General features: G+C 34.6%; 2 protein-coding genes across 4 annotated transcripts in view; one reads left to right on the forward strand and one right to left on the reverse strand.

Moving 5' to 3' along the window:
- Positions 1-1,897: 1,897 nt before the first annotated feature.
- On the reverse strand, positions 1,898-2,552 carry LOC125490674. Its single transcript, XM_048630619.1, has one exon. The coding sequence runs from the start codon at positions 2,413-2,415 to the stop codon at positions 2,050-2,052; it is 366 nt and encodes a 121-aa protein (XP_048486576.1). The 5' UTR covers positions 2,416-2,552; the 3' UTR covers positions 1,898-2,049.
- Positions 2,553-5,757: 3,205 nt separating this feature from the next.
- The window catches only part of LOC105387744 (facilitated trehalose transporter Tret1), a 33,872-nt gene continuing 15,622 nt past the window's right edge, over positions 5,758-24,007 (forward strand). Inside the window, exons 1-3 of one of the 3 annotated variants that reach the window (XM_048630694.1) lie at positions 5,758-5,776; positions 6,884-6,885; positions 15,306-15,483. In XM_048630694.1, the coding sequence (XP_048486651.1) occupies positions 15,369-15,483 (115 nt within the window). In that variant the 5' untranslated portion in view covers positions 5,758-5,776; positions 6,884-6,885; positions 15,306-15,368. Of the gene's footprint in view, positions 5,777-6,443; positions 6,629-6,755; positions 6,895-15,305; positions 15,484-24,007 lie in introns of those variants that run through there. The other 2 variants (XM_011558526.3, XM_011558525.3) reach the window with 2 other exon arrangements.

Here is a 24,007-nt window from a genome sequence, read left to right on the forward strand (position 1 = left end):
CACATGGCTTTCGTGAATGTGGCCCAAGTGCAGGTCTTCCCCGGGCAACACTGGCCCCGCTTCAGCAGGTAACACTGAAAAAAATAAAACATTTCATTAGGTAATTATCTGAATAATAACGGCTTCACTTCTTTAAAATCTACTTCAATGTACACTCATGTCAGGCAAGCACCGTAGAATTAAGGTAATCGTCCACTTTTCGGCATCGTAGGTACACTGAATACATTGGATGCAGAATACTAGCTGAAGAACCTAGTTAAATATTATTGTAGGCGAGTTCTCCAGTGGAGACCATGAGTAGACAAATATAGCATCGCGAGTTTGGGAGAAACCTATTATTATATGTAGAAGTAGTGGAAGCTTGTTGGCTGATGCTGTATTTGCGAAATTATTCCAAAATGAGGAAGGTCGAGGATAGAGTATTTTGACTGTTGAAGTGAAGATTCTATCGTCACGTCGACAGTTGAATGTATAAGTATAAGTACTGTTTCCTACCCTCATTGTTAGATAATGAAATTTAGGGTGATGGGACTTGCATGAGTCCAAAATATGCCAGGGTCGATTTTAAGGAACACAAGTTTGTATAATACGATAAATATTGGGTATTGAGTAGTGAGCGAAAGTCACCCCCAGGGTCTATGACCGTAGATGTAAGTTAGAATAGAATTCCATGTGTGAGTCATTATAAAATGCATTATAATCCCAAACGGGATCACAAAACTCGTAATTCTGATCAACTTTTGATAAATGACCGGAAAATTAGGGAAATTCGAGAAAAGATACCTATATATTATATACTCCCCTTACCCTTATGTAAAAAAATCACGTTAACATTGATTCTTTATGTTGTTACGGAGAAGCATAATAAAATTACGAGTTCTGTGAACTTCTTTCGTATGGACACTTTATTTTTAATTATTTATTTATTTAACTCTTTATTGTACAAATATCACGACTTTATGACGACTCACACTGTACTTAGAATAAAACAGAAGGTCACTAACCTCCTGTCCATGTCCCAGGCAGGCATCGACGTGGCTCTGTGTGAGGAACACCAGGGCCAGAAGCACGAACACCAGAAATACTTTGGAAGACATTTTGTTTTGTTCAGGGATTTGGAGTGTCTGGAACAAAAAGTGGGTTTAAGGTAATGTAATGTATTTGGAAACATGATAACATAGGATAGGATACACATAGTTACAATAACTTCTCATAATTATATTGGACAAGGATAGGTTCGCAGGAAGAAATGAGCGAGATTATTTTCTAAAAAGTACCTATAATGATTATATTTTCAAACAACGGACTTTCAGCTTCAGATTTGTACATCTATGATTATTTTAAGTTTATTTAGCCTAACGATAAATTAACGCTAACCTGCAAAACGTGGCTAGAATTTTGTAGACCTAGTTATGTCTAAAAACCGATTCCCAGGTCACTCGGGTCACACATTAAAGCAGTACTTTTATATTAATCAAGCATGAAAAAACTACTAAAATTTAAACAAAACTTACCAATTAAAATGTCTTGTGCGAGGGACAGTCGTCAGTGGTTCGGTCAGTTGAAGTGGTCACAGAGACGACGCATGCGCAGCCTATATTTATAGACGAACCAACATATTCACAACTACCCTCATGATCTACACTAAATTATTAACGGTATTAATTGTAAGGGCTGGCTTACATGGGGACAATTTAAGTTACTGGCACATACCTAATTATTTAATTCATCAAGTCTATAGTCTAGAAAAAAACAGTCTCGTAAAGTGAACTGTACTTTTTACTTTTTCTGTTTGTATTTGGTGTGTGTGTGCAGTGCACTGAATAAACGTTTTCTTTCTTTCAAATAACAAAGTTACATGACCATTCGTCTTTTTCAATAAAACACTAAGAAAAAATATTTTTCAGATGTTTAATTTTAACGAATAATAAGCAAAATCATTCACAATTAATTTGGTCCGTGAAATAACACAATTACACACAAGAATTTAACAATGAAACGTAAATGATCACCACCACACACCGCCATCTCCTCTAACCACCATCATCATCAGCCCGTAGCTCCAAACAAGGCGGAAGTCACCGACGGACGCTCCTTACTCAGCACCTTACTCTCCAAGCCATCAATCCTGGTCTGTAGCATCAATAACTGCCGTTCCATAGCTTTTATATCACTCCGGAAACTGGACACAGTCTTATCCAGGTCACTCAAAACCTCAATTTTCTCACATAGCTCTATATACTTCTGCCCTATGAACTCTCTGGCGTTTGTGGAGTCGCTGATCTCCTGGTCGATACGGGTAGTGATCTCCTCTTTGAGCTGGTCGAATTTCGCCTCCACGGCTGGGGACAGCTGAGCGTATTTGCCGGGAAAGGAATCGTATGACTTCATCGGTTTGGTTCCAGTTGATGACATTGTGAGGGAGTTTTAAATTTAAATTTGCAAAATTGTTGTTTAGTTTGTTGTAAAAGTTTATTGATTTAAAGGTATTTAGTTACATTATTATTGTAAAATTTATTGAGTTTTTTGACTGGTGACGGAAACTTTTATAAATTTAACCATAGAGTATAAAAATGAAAATATATGTATATTTTTGTGCTTTTTTTGTGTCATTCAACTCATTCAAAACAAGTTCAAAACTCATTGTCCTTTTTTAGCCCATTTGAGTTTATTTATGCAACCGCTAAATTCGGCTCATCAACAGATGCAAAAAGTATTGTTTACTATTTTTTTAAAGTAAAATACCTAAATAATATATCCCAAATAACAAAGACTTCAGGGAATAACCTTACGTTTATTTATAACCTGATTGTAGGTACAGTGGGGGATCACGGCATTTTAACCAAGAAGAGCAATACGGTATGTGTAAACCGACCTTAATTTGTTAGCAATAGAAGTCGAAGTGAAATACTTTTGCGTCCACGGCACATTGTCATTATAGGATTATCTTTCAAGTACCTATCTATATACCTACCGAGTACCTACTCACTCTGATTTCATTCTATAAGTATCACTACTATTTGCTACCGCTGAGCCATTCTGTTAAAAACGTGTACAATATATTATATTAAGTAATATTTATTTTACGTAATTCTACTGAAAACATTAAATAAACAAGTCTATTTTAAGGAACCAATATAAAAATCTTAAAATTAATTTTATAATTAACTAAACAAAGGCATACCTACATTTGTATACTTTACAATATACCTACATCCTACTGATTTATAATAAGCTAAAAACTACCAAATCTTATCTAAGAACACGTTCTCTGCTCCACTCAAAACTCACGCCTTATGGTGATGATCAATTAAATTACAACTTACAAACACATTTATTTAAGTATACTTACATATTTCTTTAAGTATTTTATACTTACAACCTATGTACAGTCCGCAAAATGCATATATGTATACAGGGTGTCCATAAAGGCATATCTATGCTCTGGAGAACTAACTAATATGCCAGCTCAGTGACCATAATATCGCAATATTATTAAATTAATAAAAGTCGATAAGTAGTTTTCGAGATAATTATGTCGATTCGGAAGACAGAAATTCTTATTTTAACGTTGTCAAACTATAAATATTTAAGTATAGAAGAGTCGAATTTTAATTAAATAAATTAAGGTTTAGACAGCTCTAAAATCAGAATTTCTGCCTTCAGAATTTTAGAATCGACATGATGTAATATATGTACAGGTATATTTTGCTGACGGTACATTATTCGTGAATGAATTTTGTACGCTGAAAGTTTATATTTCTTTTATCAGGTTTTAGATTCTTTTAAGCTTTGTTGCCATTACTAAATCTATTCTACTTTGATAAAAATAACTAAAATGACGTTAAGTAAATACAAATCAAGATAAAAATAACATTATTCAAATGAATGCTGTCTGTATTTAATTTGTGCCTGGGCGGGGATATATTGATGATGTAAATTTAGTGCAAGATTCGTCTTAACTTAAATAAATACGTGAAATTCACGTGTAGTTAAAATATTTTTATCTTCTCTATAACCGTGTATCTGCTTACAAAACCGTATTGCGACACATTGTATGTTATAAAAAATTTAAGTAGGTACTAAGTAATACTTACTTAATACTTACTTACCTACTTAGTTTGGAATTGCACCAAGTGACTATATAAGTATAGGATACGTTTAACATTCGGTGAATTATCAAAAATATTAGAGAAGTACTAAAATTAAATATGAATTAAGACCAAACTCACTCAGTAAATAAAACCAGATGAAAGTAATTTCTCCCATTTTAATAATACGTGTTTACGTGTATTACTGCCTAACTGTCATGAGAGAGAGTGCAGTGCTATAGAAAAATACTTCCTTCCGACGAATATATTTCAAAATGGACAACTTATACGGATTTGTCGTCATAATATTTTTTTGCTCACTTGAAAAGAGCTATCCAACGATGACTCATCTTTACTGGACATAGGTCCCAAAACGCCCATTGTCATTTACACATAATTTGAGTCTTATAAGTATTAAGTACAATAACACGGTTATACTATTTGCATAATGTCCAAGCATGGCAGAGATATCGCACAACCCGAAAATGATGCAGATATTAATTAAGTATTCTTAAGCGGAGGATTGAACCTAGGAGTCCGGGACCCTCAGAACAGTAGTTAAAGTCACTATACATATCACCACTGTAAGATCCAGTGATAGACAAATATTACTTCGGGTAAAAATCAGGCGCCATTCGATTAACACATATTATTCACCTAGACCTTTTTAAAGATACTTATAAATAATAATTATCACCACTTAGGTATTTCAGAAAATGTATCATACATACATTTTATAATGTTATTTATTAGGGTTACCAATTTCATTGCTCCTGTATTTAATTTTTATAGAAACATTTATTTTGTTTTGCTAAACTATCGTTCATGTTACATATAAGATTTAAGGTCGTCAAATTATTGAACTAGCCAATATTTTTGTCTATTCTAAAAAAAAACCTCCGTTATGTCAATTTACATTATGATTACTATCAGTGTCAGCCCTACCCTAATCAAATTCTAACCAGGTACCTACGTACCTATACTAGTTAAATCAATCTATGAATCTACAGGGTGTTCAGTCACGTACTACATTAACTGTTATAGGTATTAAGTAAGGTATAATTATTTGTTTATTTTATTTCGCATGTGAAAGTAAATATCCATAAAAGTAGCTTGGATTGAATGAGGAAGGCCGAGGAAAGAGTCACAAATTTAATATTAGTTAAGAGAGTGATGTGTTGTGTTGTGTTGTGGCATTGGTTGTGGCTCATAAATAAATTATATCAGCAATGTACGTTTGTTGGCTGATGAAGATCAATGGTTGCCTAATGCTTAATAAGGCATAAATAGTGAAAAAAAACCATTGGTTTTCGTTCTTAAATCAATGAGATAAAGTTCAAAACGATGTGGGATCACATAGCAATAATTTTACCCAATTAAAGGATAAAGATATACGTACTATACGAATTAAAAGTCTATTAAAGACACCCTATATCTAAGCCAAATCTATTCGTAAGTATTCCGCATTGCAATATGCAATCCAAATCTCAGCGTAATTTCCTCATACTCACCATTTTTCAATAGAAAACTAGCTAAAGTGTAGATAAGCTCGAGAGGGTCCCTCAAGACATGTTTGTGACACTTGAAGATAGCACGATAATGCCCAACAGCCACTGTATTACGATATTCGTCAGTCCATTCCATTCGACAGTTGTTGAGTGAACTACTGACGCCGCGATTTTCAGGTAAGACTCAATTTATTTTTCTTCCTGAAACATACTTGCGCTTGCTTTTGTTATATTTGTGTCTATGGTTATAAATTAAACTGAAATTAATAAGTAAATGAAATTAGTACAGCTAACTTATAACAGTAAAATTAAGTTTCATGAAAGACCTTTAAAAAACATCGAAAAGCTTCGAATATCTTCGAAAATAGCAAAGTTTTAAAAGTTGTAAAGATGTGTTGTGTTGGACTGTATTCTTGTTCATGTATATAAGGTTCTGTATGAATGTCTTCTAGGTTCATACACTAATCTATCTAGCATAATATACAGTTTGTTTAAATTGTATAGGGTAATAGATCAGCCCCCCTACTCGAGAGAAGTTATGATTTTTTAAATGTTGGAAACGCAAGACAGACGCAATACATTGCCTTTCAAGAGTAGGGGAGCTGAATAACCGTAAACGCTAACTAGATATCTGCCTAACGAATCCGTTATTACGTAGACTTACGGAAGCCTTTTTATAATAAATACTTTATACTTATCAGTAATTTCTATATATCTAACTACTTATGTACGTATCTCGGAGCGTGATTATTTTTTATCTGGTGTGGTCCAGGCATATACGTGTATATAAACTATATAAAACACATGTACCTACCACAGTGTCCTGGCAGATGCGAAAGTATTCATTACAAATACCCATAGTAGTGGAAAATACATAAATAAAAAAGTACATAAATACCTAATAACATAAAGGATTATTTTCTAATACAATCTTATATATTCACATTTATTCGGTGAATCTTAATAAATCTTACTTATTAAAGTGTTTAAAGAAATATTTCGTTCTAATTTGGTGAAAAATTCACGCAGGTAAGTGATTAAGATTAATGTAATTTTAATCAGTGATTTTGCTTTCACTTATCAATAATTAAGTAATTGGTTTGATTGTTTGCAAAATGCTCGTTTTTAGATTAAATATCTCTGTCTACCTTAATATTATTATTATTCGAAATAGTAACATAATGTGTCCACTGTATCTGCTGGCATATGGTGATTATCGTCATTCCTGTGTGTGTGTGGTGGTGAACAGTTGTGTCCAGAATTTACCCGACTGCGGCAAAAAAGCGGTGTAGTTGGTGAGCATCGGTTACACCTAAATACCTACATAATACCTTTATATAAGTTACAATAGAATAGACTATCTTTATTGGTTGGAAACCATTATTATCATTTTAATAGAAAAAATATCTTATGCACTGTGTTGCAAAAGTGTAATAGTAAAGCGAACGATTTTTCAAGTTGTTTAGACCCTGAGACACCCCCTGTATCTCAGGGTCTAAACAACTTGAAAAATCGTGAAATCTCCGGTGGCAAAGATTTTTTTCGTGAAAGCTATAAGTAGGTTTTTTTTGGAAATTGACCCCATTCGACGTAGTTACTATAACTTTTACATGTAAACAGTACTCTTTTTTTAACATCCTGTGCAGTAAATTTTTGCCACTGTCAAAATATAACCTCTGCTGTTTAGTACTTTTTTTCAAGTCCTATTTATGTAAATAAAGCATAAATTAAAAATCGATACATTATTGCAAACCTGCGCATTAAGTTCGATAAATATTGATAGACCTGTATCAAGTGTCGACAATACAAATGCATTACTAAAGTAAATTTAACTTGCATTAGATAGGGCGACTTTACTGCGACCGAAGCTTAATTATTCATTATCTACCTTATACGCATAATACTTAATTAGATTAATTTGGTACTTAACGTAGTCAAAGTCAAATATTTTTATTCATCGTAAAAATATAAAATTTTCTGATGAATGTCAATTTTTACAAACTACTCTCCGTTCGGATAAGGGGGGCTCTTTCTGTCTAAGGAGAAGAACGGAGGCAAGAAACTCCTGAGCCATCTTTTCAAAAAAAGACTTAGAACTTGGTTGGTATACAATACTTATAAGCTTAATAATTATATTATTGTAATAATATGAGCAGAGCTAACTACTTATCACAGCTTAGTAATAATAATTATGAGCTGTTTGTACATAATGAATAGAGCTTCTGTGTAAGTACCTAAACTGGGCACAACTCGTCATTCTGAACAAATGGGTCACCTCCTTTTGCAACATCCTGTATAAGCAGACTGAATTGGTAGGTAAAATAGATTTTTTTATCGACTTCGAAAAAAGGAGGATACTTTTAATTCGTCTGATCATCCCAACCTTACATCTTACATACCATCCGATACGATCTATAGATACCTAAATACTTAAGTAGGTACTGCATTTTTTTAACTTTTCATAATAACTTCTCTTCTTAGTTTCTTTTTAAATGAATTTATACATATAAAAGGAGATTTTAAAATAAAAATATATAAGAATCACTGAAATACTTACTAAAGCAATGAAACCATTTATTTTAGTTTTCCTTTTGATCAAAATATTGTTATCGGTTTAACAATATTTTGATCAAAAGGACACACTACGATTGTTACCTCTTAGGTACGAGAAGTCTTAAAAAATGCAGTTAGTACTTAAATGTGTTACAAACGAAGCTAATTATTATACTAACGACATTATATTCAGATTCTGATCAAAACAACAGGATGGAATGTCGCAATACGTAAGTACATATTATGTAGATTAGAAGATGTTGGTCTTAGAAGTACGGTACCTATAGTAATGGCGTATAAATTGGTATTTATTATTAAGTAGTAACGTAACGGCACCAGTAATGGACATGGAACCAGTAATGGACACTTACAAACTTATTTTGTTTAAAATAAGAGTATGCATAGTTTAACGAAAATTGCAACACCTTAGTTTCAAAGCCTAGACATCCCTCCTTGTTATATAGACAAGTTACTTATGTCATCCATTTAGATTCAAAATTGTGAGGCAAAAAAAGTTCATTTGATGGGGGTTCACAAATGAAACCGAGATTTGTTAAGGAATTCGTTAAGGACTTAAGTGTAGATTTTGGTCGGTGATTTCGTTTTATTTTAGGTAAATCAAATTGCTGTGATTTTATGGAAACTATACTGAATTACGCACATATTTATAAAAGAATAGGAGAGCTTACGTTTATAGAAATGATTTCAGAGGGGGGTGTTCATTACTGGTTTGCAAATTTTCAGTAAATCCAGTTATGGACAGGTGTCGAAAATAATGTTTTAAGGTAATGTTGAATTTTCTTATTTCATTGTCTTTAGAATTTCATAATTATATTGGTAGTTTTTGTAAAACATGAATAAAATGAAGGATACCAGTATTGTACAGGTGTCCATAATTGGGTGTCCATCACTGGATTTTTCATATTGCCTTAGAAAAACGTATATACGCCCAAGCAAATGGGAGATGCTATTATGGATGTACATGATGGCCACTGCAGCCATGCGTTATGGAGACACAAACATAGTGTAGGGGGAACCCCTACATCTATTTCTAGTGTTCCAGAACAAGTATTGATCCAAGATGCATATGAAAATCCAAGTCTTCACGCGACTGTTGCTGTTGTAGAAAAACACGCTCACAGAAGCAGAATGTACCTAATTGAAATAAAACTAGTAATATGATAGTAGTAGTTAGCACATCTAAATATGTGAACCCACCAATCCGCAGTGGACCACCATAGTGGGAATGGACTATTTCCCTTAGCTTAGGAAGGCAGTTTAGACCTAGGGGTACAAGCACAAAGGTTTCATTCGAGAGAGCCAGGTGCAGGTACTTACAGCCCCACAGAGAATAGAAATAGACAGTGATCGTGTGACGAATAGAACAGTTAAGCTTGGTAAGAATATCATGAGAATTTGAAAAGAAGGGATTTTAAAAGGGGAAGGAATTAAGAGCAAAATTTTAGTAGAAAAAAGGGAAGTGAGATAAAAGTTTGTGAAAAGAAAATACTTAAATTAAAAGCATTTTCTGGCTGGTGTAAATACAAAACCTGGATAACCCAGATGATATGATATGACAAGAGGATTTTAGGAACGCAAGAAGTTGAGACGAGAGTGTTGTTGAGAGAGTGAAAAATATGTATCACCAACGATACTAATGTCGGTACTGTTATACGCTTGCGACACCTGGTAGATCACAAAGATACATAGGTACACAGAAGCTGCAGGTCTTCATTAAACGCTGTCTCCTGTGGAAGATTTTCTGGCCCGAGATGATCTCCAACATAGATCTGAGGAAAAGCTGCCATGAAGATCCTTTTGGTTCACAGACAAAACGCCGCAAATGAAGTTGGAATAGCCATACCCTGCGTAGAGACTAAAACAAAATCCTGAGACTGGCTCTCGAATGGAATCAGCAGGGTAAGCGTAAGCAAGGCCGCTAAATAGACCTGGCGGCGCTCGATCGGACGGAGATGTGGGAAGTTTGAATCACGTGGTCCGATGCAAAGCTGGCTGATGTCAACAGTATGCGATAGAAAACTGTTGTGTTTGCCCTCTGCCCCACTGGGGGAACATAATGATACAAAGAAAATGAATAAAATGCAGGAGGACAGGATTTATAATGTTATGAATTGGAAATTTTAGTGTTTCCGTAAAAACTTTTTTTTTAGAAAGTTAAATTAGCCGTCTTTGATAGCTCCCACAGTGTAACTGGCGACCAAGCCTGTTTGTGTAAACGGTTATGATTACTAATCATAGTTATAATTATAATAATATAAGCATAAAATCATATTTTATACTTTTATCCAATAAAAAATCACTGTCCAACATTGGGTGTCCATAACTGGAGTTTGGGTGTCCATTACTGTGGTTTTAGGACATATTTTACAAATATACAATTTCCTGAAGTACTAATCGTTCAAATCGAGCTAGTGTACATTCATCTTAATCAGCAAGATATTCCTACGATTCATACCAACTTTCAATATTCTAACTCAAAAACTGAGCGATTAACTTCCAAATCATTTGTAAAAAATCCTTAAGGTGTCCATTACTGGTGCCGTTACGTTAGTTGGACTAGGTACGTAGTAAAACAGTCTCATTATTATAGTTGTTGCTCAGATATTATTATTGTGCTTGTGATGCAAGTACAAACTACAGTTTATAGCTGAAGTAGCTGTATGTCCCATTAGTCAACACCATCCCAGTATGAGGTGAAATAAATCGTCATTCTAAACAACCTTTATTAACCTACTTACTTTTAAAAAATGAGTAATTCGGAAAAACATAAGCTTCAGATCTTCAGATAGGTATTGATATTAATGACGTAAAAAGTTATACAGTAACGAACATCAATTTGTGAAGAGAACAGGGTTTTTAAAAAAAATAGAACAAATCTTGTTTGCAATGATGAATTAGTTACCTGCCGGCAAAACGTTGACTAAAGGGACACCCTGTATACTTAATTAACACTTAATCAACATCATAAATAAAATTGCATCTTTGCATTTACTTTCGAGGGGGCCGGGGGGGGCTTTTAGGTAAGTCTCAACAATTTACCTAACTGATACCTAGTTACGACTGAAGTAGCAACATTATCTCTATTATAATTTGAAGCCTTGAATTTATAACAAACATTCAGATATTATCGTAGTTTATTAATAATGAAGTAGGTAAAATCAAAAGTGCTGAAAACGATTCACTTCATAATTTTCCACTAGAAATGCAACCAGAAAACACTCGACAGAAAATTGTAACCACTCAAAATTGAGATTTTATGATAAATTTACTATCAAGGAGAGATAAAATAAATGTTAAATTATCGAATAATCATATTTTTCAATAGGGTTTTTCATACCTAAAGTACATTTCAGTGCTGATTGTGGTATACGGTAAACCTAGGTATATGAAAGTTACGGACTAGGTACCTACACTGACCTACACCTAAGGATTGTGAACATAAGGGCTAGGCCACATTGCTAAGGGCCGTTGCCGCAACAAAAAGTCAATTGGGGGAAAATTTGTTAGACGGTTTGTTACTCTTTCATGCAAAAACAACTGAAAATATTTTTCATGAAATTGGGTACATGTAGTAAGTTTCACATTGGCTTAGTTTTTATCATGGAATTCGCGAGCACGATTTATATTGAAAAATTATACGTGTTTCAAGCGCCTGAATTATGGTTTTTCCGCCACCACGAATGCATGGATAAGATTATAAATAATCACAAAATTCTTAGGCGCTTCATATATTATTATATTATGTACTTCGCCCGAGTGTATTAGTGTTTCCAAACAACATAATTTTTAATAATTTAGTATATCTACTATACTAATCATAGGTACGTTTTAAGCTAACAGATACTTCTGTCGAATTTTATTTTAGTCTCTAATCCTGAGTACTCATATTCAATAAAGGATACCCACGAAAATTTGACGATCAGACAACTGAGACATTAAAATTCGTAAACACGATTTCTTTGTGTTTCTACAATAACGGCAGTATGATTCCTGTCTAGATAATAACCAGGAAACCCCACGTACAAACGTGATACACATGAAAACTGCAGAAAAAGAGGAAAAAGCGTGCAGATTCGAAAACGGAACGCATCCGAATACCGGAAGCGATTGTGATTCATCATTAGGCTGAATGGTTCCGCATCCCTAGCCTGTCGAGCATAAAGAATAAAACTGTCATCTGTCAGATTGACCTTGAGCGCGGGCACATGTGACGAATGTAAAGTAGCCGCTTACAACTTCATTAGTTACTCACTCAAACGTATAATTATAAATAGGGGAGACCGGGGACAAAAGTAACAGTTTGTAGATTCTGTCTGATTTCTCGTTATTAATAACATTTACGATAAAATAAATATAGTCACATAAAACTTTCGTATATAGTCTACAAATATCCATTATTACTTTACTTAATACATCTCGAATTTTAGCATTTCTAAAGCCTCAAAAAAAAAAGGGAAATCGTTACTTTCGACCCCATGGTCAGGACGAAAGTAACAAGGCATGGGTCGAAAGTAACAACCCGTAAATTCTGCCCAATGTTATAAATACGATTCAAAAGAAAGAACAAAAAAAAATCAAATTATTTAGTTAAGAAAACTTCTTAAAAAACAATCGATACTAAAAAAAACTTATGACTTATTGACAAAACTAAAAAAAACTTCTTAATATAAACTGTAAATGAGATCCATCATTTAAACTGACTAACTGATAAGAAGTTGTTTTATTTGTGCCATAATATACAATATTATGACACAAATATGTAATCAAAACAACAAAAAATAAAAATTTATAATGTGACATGGCAAACTTACGTAAGTAATTCGTTACTTTTGTCCTGCCGCGAGCTGTTACTTTTGTACCCATCCCCATTTTTGAAATATCAGGTGACATAACTTTAAAACAGCACGTGTTATTCGAAAACAATTTATGACATGCTACAGACAATCTTATAATTAATCAATGAACAAATAGTCATATGGTTCTTGGCATCTTAATTCTACGTAAACACTAAATGAATAAACACCAAAAAACGTACTTTTGGTGTGTAAAATCACGAAATGCTAACTGAAAAAACCTTGCACCGCGGCACGGGCGCGGAAAATTATATCATGCGCGGGGGGCATCGCATGCTGACTACCAGCTGTCGCTTGGGACGTTAAGGCTATTGGGGAAGTCCACAGAGTCTTTGTTACTTTCTACCCGCTGTTACTTTTGTCCCCGGTCTCCCCTACTTAAATACTTAATATAACGTAAGAGGACATGAAAATACTCTCGCCCGTCATTTCTAATAGGGTAGATATAAGTAAATTGTTGTACCTTTCCCCACCGACCCGGTCCATGGTATATACAGGGTGTTAAAAGTGGCCACTTTCGAAAAGCTATGATGAGATCAGTCTAAACAACTTTAGTACATCACACCCCGTTTGGCTTAAAAAAAATTTGGAAATGACCTGAGTAGTAAAGGTACTTAGTTACTTAGGTACTGTTTTTTTTGGTTTTGGTAGGTACAAATTTATGTACTTAAGTTACTCACATTTCGGTGTTAAAATCTATTTCATCGTCATTATTTTCAAAAAATTAAAATGAAAATAATATGAGTTTTTTTGTCAGGTGTAAGTACAGTGTCGTATTTTCTATGAAGTTTTATAAGTCTGTAAGGTGCTTACTGTAAATTAGGTACACTTTAACATAATCTTTATGTGAGGTCAAGAATCACAGATATAACAAGGAAAACACTAAAATTACTTAATTGGGTGGGTTATCGAACTTACATAACTATATACTTTTTAATATACTTAAGAACTTCCCTATTTGAATCTATAGGTTCTGGGTTTAGCTTAGGTTTAGATTTAATTTAACATAATTAGTTCTGATTTAACATTCTTCTGAATCGCTCAGGTTGTATTTTTTTAGATTGTGAATGTGAAATTAAATAAATATCAGATGGCAGTTAAATCCCTCGGGCTGAAAAGACTACTTTCCCATCAATGATTCAAAAGGCGTAGCACGGGTAACAAGACGCGCACGTCAAGACGTAACATCTTTTTCGCATCAATGGGCCTCGAGAGCGAGCGTGACGGCAAACTTTTGTCACGTATGACGTGCGCTTGCATCTTGCGCCCCGTGCTAGGCTAGCAGGAATACTTAATGCTACTAAAGCAACCAACATAGACGCATTTAATCGTAATCATAACATAACAAATCATTATTGTCAACATATTGACGTAAACTGACACAAAATGGCAATTTTAAAGATAATAAAAAAGATAACGATAACTAATTTAGTGTCAAAGTCACGACCCGATGAATAAAATTGGCACTTAGACCTTATAGAGGGTGTTAAAAAGGTTATTGTGACGGTGGACTTTCGAAACTGAGGGTGACATGCACCAAAGTGTTAAATCTAGATTAAGTGTCTAATCTGGATTTTCTATTATATTCTATTCTATAATTTATGGCATAAATCGAGATTTAACTAGTGTTAATAATCAGTTCATAATGTAGATTTAATATATTATGTTGGTGCAAGTGGCACTAAGTACTTTAGCGCGACTGCTTCACGAAAATTCACGAAAAAAGTACCTTCTCCATAGTTATTACTTACAAGGTGACCTTTATGACTGCACTCTAGTTAAAATATAATTAAAAAATAAAGAGTACATATTCTAATTTCTAAAAGTTTTTCAGAATGACAAGCTGAGTTACCCATTCTGTAAAATTTACCACGTTTAAACCACCGCTGCACGAATCCGTTATCGACGTAGATATGACGCACATAAAAGAGGTTTGAGTTATGAATAGTGCGAAAAGTCTCAAGACACTTGGATGATGACAGCAAATGAATGCATTTAAAAAAACATGATTTTATCGCTGAAAATTGTTCAGGTGCACTTCAGTAAACACAAATACCCTTTATTTATTCTTAAGTATTACAAATTGAAGTGCGGTATATAGGTACATAGTTATATACCTACCCTATTGAATGTACTGAAAAATGATACGACACGGCACGCCATCGCCAAATCGCCATGACGGTATTAAATTTGGCAGCCAAAACTGTACTTAGGGATAGATTATGCATAGTTAGGGATAGTAAGCACAGTTCCTCAGAACAATGACTCCCTTGTTGCAGACTCCGCGACGCCTCCTCGCTCGGAACAGCACGAGAGCCGCACGTGACGTCACGAGCTGACGTATGGCCGATAGGACGTACTCTTACGACCCGGTCGGCGCCGCCACCGCACTCAACCAACAGACGCACAGGATGGAGCAGGGACAGTTGTGGCGGCAGTATGTCATCGCGGGCATCGGTACGTTGATTTTTTTTCTAAACGTCACGACGAAAAACGCGCGTAAATCTGTGAAATTGTTTGTGGTTTTGTTGTGTGTTTTTTCCGTGTAACTGGCCAGCGGCAAATGCAAGTCATTTGAAATAAATATAAACAAATGAGTGGTACAGATGCAGATGGCTAAATAATTGTTTGTTTGTGCGCGTTTCTGTATTTCCGCGTTCAGGAAAATCGGTGGCTGGACGCGGGAAAATCTGGCCGATAAAATTTAAAAAAATTAAAATAAATTTCGTTCGATTTTTAAACTTTTAAAAAGAATACAACTGCGCAGCGGAACGTCGGAAATGCATTTGTCCCGCGTTTAGGTAAATTACTGGACGTGAAATTAATTCAGTGAGTACAATGATGAATATATTCTTCAAAAGGTTAAATTTTACATTATTCAGTGGTGTCATTGATTGATATTGTGAGGTTATTTGCCCGAAGTAGTTGAATGGTTCACCTGGTGCTCTGAATTTTTATATTTGTCTAAGATTACCACTAGTGAAACATCAAAATAACTTAATAACTTAATGAGTTTTTTGTGTCGTTATGATAGTATTGCAGGAAATGTAATGCTTAGCTAAGTACGTTATATAGGTACTTATAAGTACTTAATAGATAAGGGCAGCCGGAACTCCTAATTATTTATAAAACTCATCATGTGTCCACTCCACAGTGATGTCAATATTATTATTATCTAAAAAAAACTAAATATTAAGGGCCACTTTTACCAAACGCTAAATGTATTTAAATGAAATTTTAAATACATTTTGTACCAACTGACAGACGTATGACAGGCTACTAAATACGTTTAGCGTTTGTTGAAATTCCACCTACTACTCACTTCTCAATTTAACCAGAACATTAGTTAAATACTGACATAATGATAATGGCTATTCTAAATAAACTAATAAAACTTTTATACTATAAACAATAAATTGACCATGTTTGCCAAATTATAGTCTGTTCCCACAATACTAGCCCTTACTGCCCGCTGCATAAGAGACAAGTAAAGTGTTGTTTATACTTATCAAAAATACAGAAGTTATCACAAGCTTTATCGATAATTTGCTGTATATTTTTAATAAGTAATTTGAGTTATCTGTGTAGCCTTGAAAACTGCACAAATGATTTTAGCACATGTAAAAATAATGTCCAAGCAAAATCGTAACGCCTCCATGACTTATTTTCATGAGGGAGATGATTCTAATACTTATTATCCAAATAATAATATGTAATGCTATGCATAATGCTAAGATTTCCCCACTCTGGTAAAAGTAAAAAGTTTCAGTCAGTCAAGTCATCTGTCACCTGAATACATTTTAAGAGCGAGGCCCCATTGGTCGTCGCTGTCATATATTTTTTATGACTGTTCCTTTGCGTCGTCGCAGCGACGCGATGCAGCCCAACGCACCAATGGGGCCACACCTTAAGCTATCCCTATAGGTAATTCAAGTGTAAACTTCACCATATTTAATGTAATACTATTTCTGATGCCTTCTCTTTACTATCACGTATCATGCGTCTCTAGCCGTGATAACAGATTTTAATACCTAAATAAATAAAGTTATTTATGCAGATAAAACAAACTCTAAATAACCTTAAGCTGATCTTGTGTCGGGCCACAGAGAGCCAGTGCCAGTACTTGCGTTTTTTAAATGGTTCTGTAGATTCCATGGTATTTTTTGATACCTTTCTATTCTATTATATTATATTATCTGTGGGGTTGTAAGTACCTGAACCTGGCTGCATATCCCCAAGGTCTGCCTTCCTAAGCTTGGACCATTTCCCACCACGCTGGCCCAATGCGGGTTGGTGGGTTCACATATCTAGATGTGCTAAATCTAGATATGCAGGTTTCCTCACGATGTTTTCTTTCACCGTAAGAGCGATGGTATACATTGTACTTAAATTCAAAGAACTCATTGGTACATGTCAGCGTATTCGTATTCAACATCAAGTGTATTAAATTCACCCTTTATGTTTTTTTTTGTTTTGCTTTAGGAACTAGTGGTACATAATATGTTATTTATGTAGTAACGTGACTTTACTAATGGGGAGAAGTTTTTTTTCGCCAATTTCCAAAAGTCGTAGATCAATAGCGGTTCAGAATAATGACCCCTGAATTACCCACTTATAGTTACCCTTTGCAACATTACTTATAGATTATAAACCCGAGAATTAACTATTCGATGCGCTTTTTCTAAATTATTATTATTATTATTTAACTCTTTATTGTACAAATATTACAAATAAAAGTACAAAGGGTGGACTTAATGCTAAAAGCATTTTCTGCCAGTCAAATTAAACATTTTATGAAATTTACACAAAACGGATTTATGACATAGTTGCTGTTCACTTAAAGACAAACAGACTTACTGGCTTGGAAATTTATTAAAGTACTTACTTTAACCCTTTGCGTAACGGAACTCTAAAATATACTAATAATAACTTGCTTTCTATAAATATGTTTGTGTAAATATAAAGATAAAAGCATTTTGATATTACTTATTGCTTAGGAATTACCTACCACTACCACCCAAGTTGTTATAATATAAGATAAGGGGTAAAAACTCGTATATCTATGTAACTAACTACCTATTCGCATGTATGTATAATAATACCTACATAATTATATTTCTCTGTGATGTCGAGATTTAGGGTCACTTTTACCAAATGCTGAACCTATGTATTTAAAATTACTTAAATCATTTTTAAATACATTTTGTACTAACTGACAGATGTTTTACAGGCGACTAATGGTCACTTTTACCAAAAGCTAAACGTATTTAAAATTGTATTTAAATCAAATTTTAAATACATTTTGTTCTAACTGACAGAAGTTTGACAGGCTACTACATTTATACGTTTAGCATTTGGTGAAATTCCACCTAAATTCGTTTATCGTTTGGTGAAATTCCACCGTAGGTAAGTAAGTAGTTAAAAGAGTTATAATTAGTTATACAGGGTGTCCCAAAAGTCAACGTCATCCCTTAAAGGGCTGATAGGTCAGCTCATGAGAGGCCAGAATATCACAATATGACCTTAGTAAAAACTCGATAATTTTCGAGATATTGACACTTTTATAAATTTGCTGAAAATCGACACCTTGGATCAGTTTTTTGCGTGCCGCCGGTACAAAAATCCATATTGTTAGAATTTGTTTGGTGTTGCATCACCCTGTATAGCCCTGCTATTGATCGCAGTCAAAAAAAATATCGAGTAATGCTGTATGTTTAAAAAAAACACGGTTTTCAAAGTCATAAAAGGTAATCGTATTTTTTTATAAACAACTTTGACTCTACATTCTGTAAAAAAAATATACCACGCAAACCTGGCACCTTATTTGAAAAGATTGCTCATTTAATGCAGTTTCCAAAATGGTATGAAACGTTGCTATTGTTTCAATTAACAAAAAAGTTATTGCTATTTTAGTACAAAACGACCTCGATGTAAAATTGTTTGAAGGAAATTTATCTCACTGAATTTATTAAGGGTAAGTCATGTTAGAATGAGTAAAAGTAAAATAAGTGGTGGGGTCAGCCGTGGCAACATAGATGACGCAAAAATAGCTAAGAAAAAACTTACCAAACTCTTATAAAACATATTTTTCGTTTTTTACACCTTATTTAAAAAAAACAAACATTTATTGACTTTTATTTTTATTTCTCAAAATTATAACACCACATTATTATATTAAGTACACAATCAGCAAAGAATAATACTCATTAATGGTCATAATCATAATTTTGAGAGTTTGGTTTTGTTTAACAATAACTTTAAAATAAATATCAAGTAATTAGAGGTAATGTTAATGACAAACTGATCTGTCCCTTTTTTGGATACTGTGGGTGTACAGTGTACATGTGTAAGCGTTTTACTTGTACAATATCACACATTAGCACTACTCAGGAATGTACGTTACCATGTGCTACATTTATGGGGAATGTGGAGTTGCTATAGTCCACTTTTTTCGAGAAAGATACTCAAAATGCGTTTTTTTTACTAACTGTGACAACGTTGTCTCTTTTCCCACTCCCAGCCATACCACCTATTTTACTTTTATTCATTCCAACATGACTTACCCTTAATAAATTCAGTCAGATAAATTTCCTTCAAACAATTTTACATCGAGGTCGTTTTGTACTAAAATAGCAATAACTTTTTTGTTAATTGAAACAATAGCAACGTTTCATACCATTTTGGAAACTGCATTAAATGAGCAATCTTTTCAAATAAGGTGCCAGGTTTGCGTCGTATATTTTTTTTTACAGAATGTAGAGTCAAAGTTGTTTATAAAAAAATACGATTACCTTTTATGACTTTGAAAACCGTGTTTTTTTTAAACATACAGCATTACTCGATATTTTTTTTGACTGCGATCAATAGCAGGGCTATACAGGGTGATGCAACACCAAACAAATTCTAATAATATGGATTTTTGTACCGGCGGCACGCAAAAAACTGATCCAAGGTGTCGATTTTCAGCAAATTTATAAAAGTGTCAATATCTCGAAAATTATCGAGTTTTTACTAAGGTCATATTGTGATATTCTGGCCTCTCATGAGCTGACCTATCAGCCCTTTAAGGGATGACGTTGACTTTTGGGACACCCTGTATAGGTATGAGTAGTACCGAAACATCATAAACAATACTGAAGTGTTTATTGTGTGCAGTTTATATTATAATATTCCTTCTTGATAAACACACATCATAGCATTGTATTAGATTAGAAATAACAAACCATTGTAAGTAGTCGGTATCGAGTTATTATTTTCCATTTCGTAGCAATGAAATTTAATTAGCTGCATACCTCCTAGCATGAGGTAGTAAACTACACACACATACCTTTTATAATGGAAAATTAAGATATCGTTTCCACCAATGCTATGCTATGTGAACCTCTGAACATGATTGGTGGATATATTATAAATAATTAATATATTACTTAGCTAGCTTGGGGTCGGATGGCCGTGTGTGAGATGTCCCCACATATTTATTTATTTATTTATTTATTTTATTTATATCATATGCATTCATAGCAACGTAGCAGCATAGCACATCTCTGGTGGAAAAGCACCTTTATTGTACTGTACACACGACGATACTTAATGGTGTAGCGGTTAACTGACTGCTTACTGAAGGTTGCCGGTTCAAATCCCGGCCGGCCGGGGCAAATATTTGGTTAAAGACAGATATTTGCACTCAGGTTTTGGGTGTTAATATGTATCTATCTATGTGTACGTATGTGTATATCAGATGTCCGATATCACAGGCTCTGCCTAGTTTGGAATCGGACGGCCGTGTGTGAGACACTGTGAGATGTCCCCAGATACCTATTATAATTACACTTACAGCCATGATTCAGTGAAAACATAACCCTACGTGCGTCGTGCAGTTACATTATAGTTAATAATGTAATGTGCACGTGACTACACTGACTACCAACTACCATCGCCATTATTTACACATTAACAGTACCGACAAGAATAAAAACAAGTTTCTATTTAAAAATGTTAAAAAAAACATGGTAGTTATTTATATGACCGACAAGTACTTACTTACTTTATTTTATTCACGCTGACTACCCTCACAGGCATAGAATAACGCGGAATTTGGTGTATCTTCATACTAAATGCTCACAGGTACCCATTCTGAAGGAGCTACCTAAGTAATTTTGTATTTTTAAAACGTATGTAGGTAGTTATGTAGCTCTAAATATTAACGTCATACATTGTTACATCGGAAGTAGAAACAATACATAATTAAGAAATAAATAGGTAGGTAAGTAGTTAGTACCTACGTTATGTCATACAATAATCACGACAAATGCATAATCTTAGTGGACAATACAGTATATAACATGACTCATCATCATAACATCACAAACGGTATCTCTATGTACCGACTCTTAATATTGTTCATTTTAAAGATCAAACTAGATTTAAGGCCTATGGGCCATCCACCACCATTCATTACACGCACTTTTAAACGGTTAAAAAAATTCTTGGTTAAAAATCTTCCAGATTGAATGTGTACATTACCTACATATTCGGTAGGAACATTGAATTGGTACCTTCAGAATGGATTTGATATAAATTTTTGTTTTAAATTCAAAAATTCATAATTTACATTACCTAACTATGTAGTTACAAATATATTTTTAATGTAACTAATACCTATCTACTAATCTATGTATATTATGCTTGTGCACATTTAAAAGTATTGACTAGACTTTCTTGGACTTGACTTTGGCAAATTAAACTTCGAATTGCATTCAGCTTCAGTCAATGATTGTTGTGGTCCGTCGTACAACTCGCACACAGTGGGCTGAATTGAGATGTCCGCAGCCGTATCTTGATTGACATGTAACAGCTTCCTGCCACAGGATAGTCACAATACAGTCACGATATTGTACGTAGCGCAGTGTGCGGTCTTCTAAAAGAAATTGGGTACCTAGTGTAGGATTTGCCTCCAAAACGATTTACCTAATAAAAATTAGTAGTATAGGGTGGGTTGCATCAACATCCCGGTTATCGTAATAGTTAAGGTTAAACTTAGCAATGACAGAGTCGTTACAGTTAACATTTTACTGCAACGTGTTGCACCATCAAATCGTCGGTCATTGTTAATGTTATTAGGGTTGCTAATCGTTTGAGACATAATTATCCCCAAAGTTATTGTGGGAAACGTTTTTATGTAGGGCAATACCAAATCTAGCTGTCGGACTGAAGCCGTCACAGAGTACATTGTAGCCGTCATTCTCTGTCAAAGCACCCAAAGTCAACATGTCATAGGACCTAAGTCTGTTATTCCTCCAAATATTGACCAAAAGATTATCATCAATAAAACCCGCGACAAAGTAGACTCAGGTTTATTATTAATTAATTCTTAACAAGTTGAAACGAGCAGGTAAACGCAGCGTGGGACGCCCTCCTGCCCGCTGGACTGATGACCTTAGGCGGGTGGCGGGTAGTGGTTGGATGAGGAAGGCCGAGGACCGGACCGAGTGTTGTGGCGCTCCTTGGGAGAGGCCTATGTCCAGCAGTGGATGATTATTGGCTGATGATGATGATGATGATGAAGTTGAAATTAAACAAAATTAAAACTAACGATGTAATCTATTGAAATATTTTATTTTTATTAACATTCCTGTTAACTGCATAGACAGGTTCCTCTTCATCAGATGATGAATCATCACAAAAAAAACCTAGCTGGTGGTACAGGGTCTCTCATTTTGTTACATAATATATGTATTATGCAGCTATGGCGTAGCCACTATATAATGGGCTGCACTCTTCTTAGTTCTGTCGTGGTTCTGTCCTTATTTTCATTGATAAATTGCTGTATTTGAGTGATTGCAAAATTTCTGAAAACAAGGTTATTCAATTAAAGAGTTACGTAGGTTACTTTGATATTAAATTGCTGCGCTGGACCGGCAGCCGGCCGGTAGCTGGTAGTGGCTGGATAAGGAAGGCCGAGGGCTCCTTGGGAGAGCCCATGGCTAGAAATGGACGCTTATTTGGTGGTGAAGATGATCATTACACCTACAACATAATAATAGGTGCATTGGTACTTACTTCGTCGTTGGAGGCAGTAAGAAAGGTTCTAGTTTTAAAGCCAACACACGAGCCACATTTTTGAGACCTGGAACCTATCCAAGAACGAGTTCTCATCCCAAGTTGCGAATCTATCAGTTCTCTGAAAGTACACCTTTCTCTTCATATTTCGTAAGTTCCGTACTTACTCCACCTCAATCTCAATTTCTGAGGAACTTGTTTCAAGCTCTATTTCACGTAGAAGCGACATGATAAGAATTATTTAATAATAATATTTGTACGTAATACTGTTACTTTGAGGTTATACAATGCGTTTGACAGCTACCTGACTTTAACAAAAGCAGTAACCGGCCAACATTGGGTGGTTATGGTTATCGTTAAAGTTATGACGTCATTTTAACCATAGTTGAATGGTGCAACCAATTTTTCACTTAACCGATGCTTTGACAGACGATGTGACGTTTGTAATAGTTAAAGTTAAATGGTGCAACCCACACTTAGGGTGGGTTGCATCAACATCCCGGTTATCGTAATAGTTAAGGTTAAACTTAGCAATGACAGAGTCGTTACAGTTAACATTTTACTGCAACGTGTTGCACCATCAAATCGTCGGTCATTGTTAATGTTATTAGGGTTGCTAATCGTTTGAGACATAATTATCCCCAAAGTTATTGTGGGAAACGTTTTTATGTAGGGCAATACCAAATCTAGCTGTCGGACTGAAGCCGTCACAGAGTACATTGTAGCCGTCATTCTCTGTCAAAGCACCCAAAGTCAACATGTCATAGGACCTAAGTCTGTTATTCCTCCAAATATTGACCAAAAGATTATCATCAATAAAACCCGCGACAAAGTAGACTCAGGTTTATTATTAATTAATTCTTAACAAGTTGAAACGAGCAGGTAAACGCAGCGTGGGACGCCCTCCTGCCCGCTGGACTGA

The sequence above is a fragment of the Plutella xylostella genome, chromosome 26, assembly GCF_932276165.1.
Source record: "Plutella xylostella chromosome 26, ilPluXylo3.1, whole genome shotgun sequence".
Taxonomy (NCBI): Eukaryota; Metazoa; Arthropoda; class Insecta; order Lepidoptera; family Plutellidae; genus Plutella; species Plutella xylostella.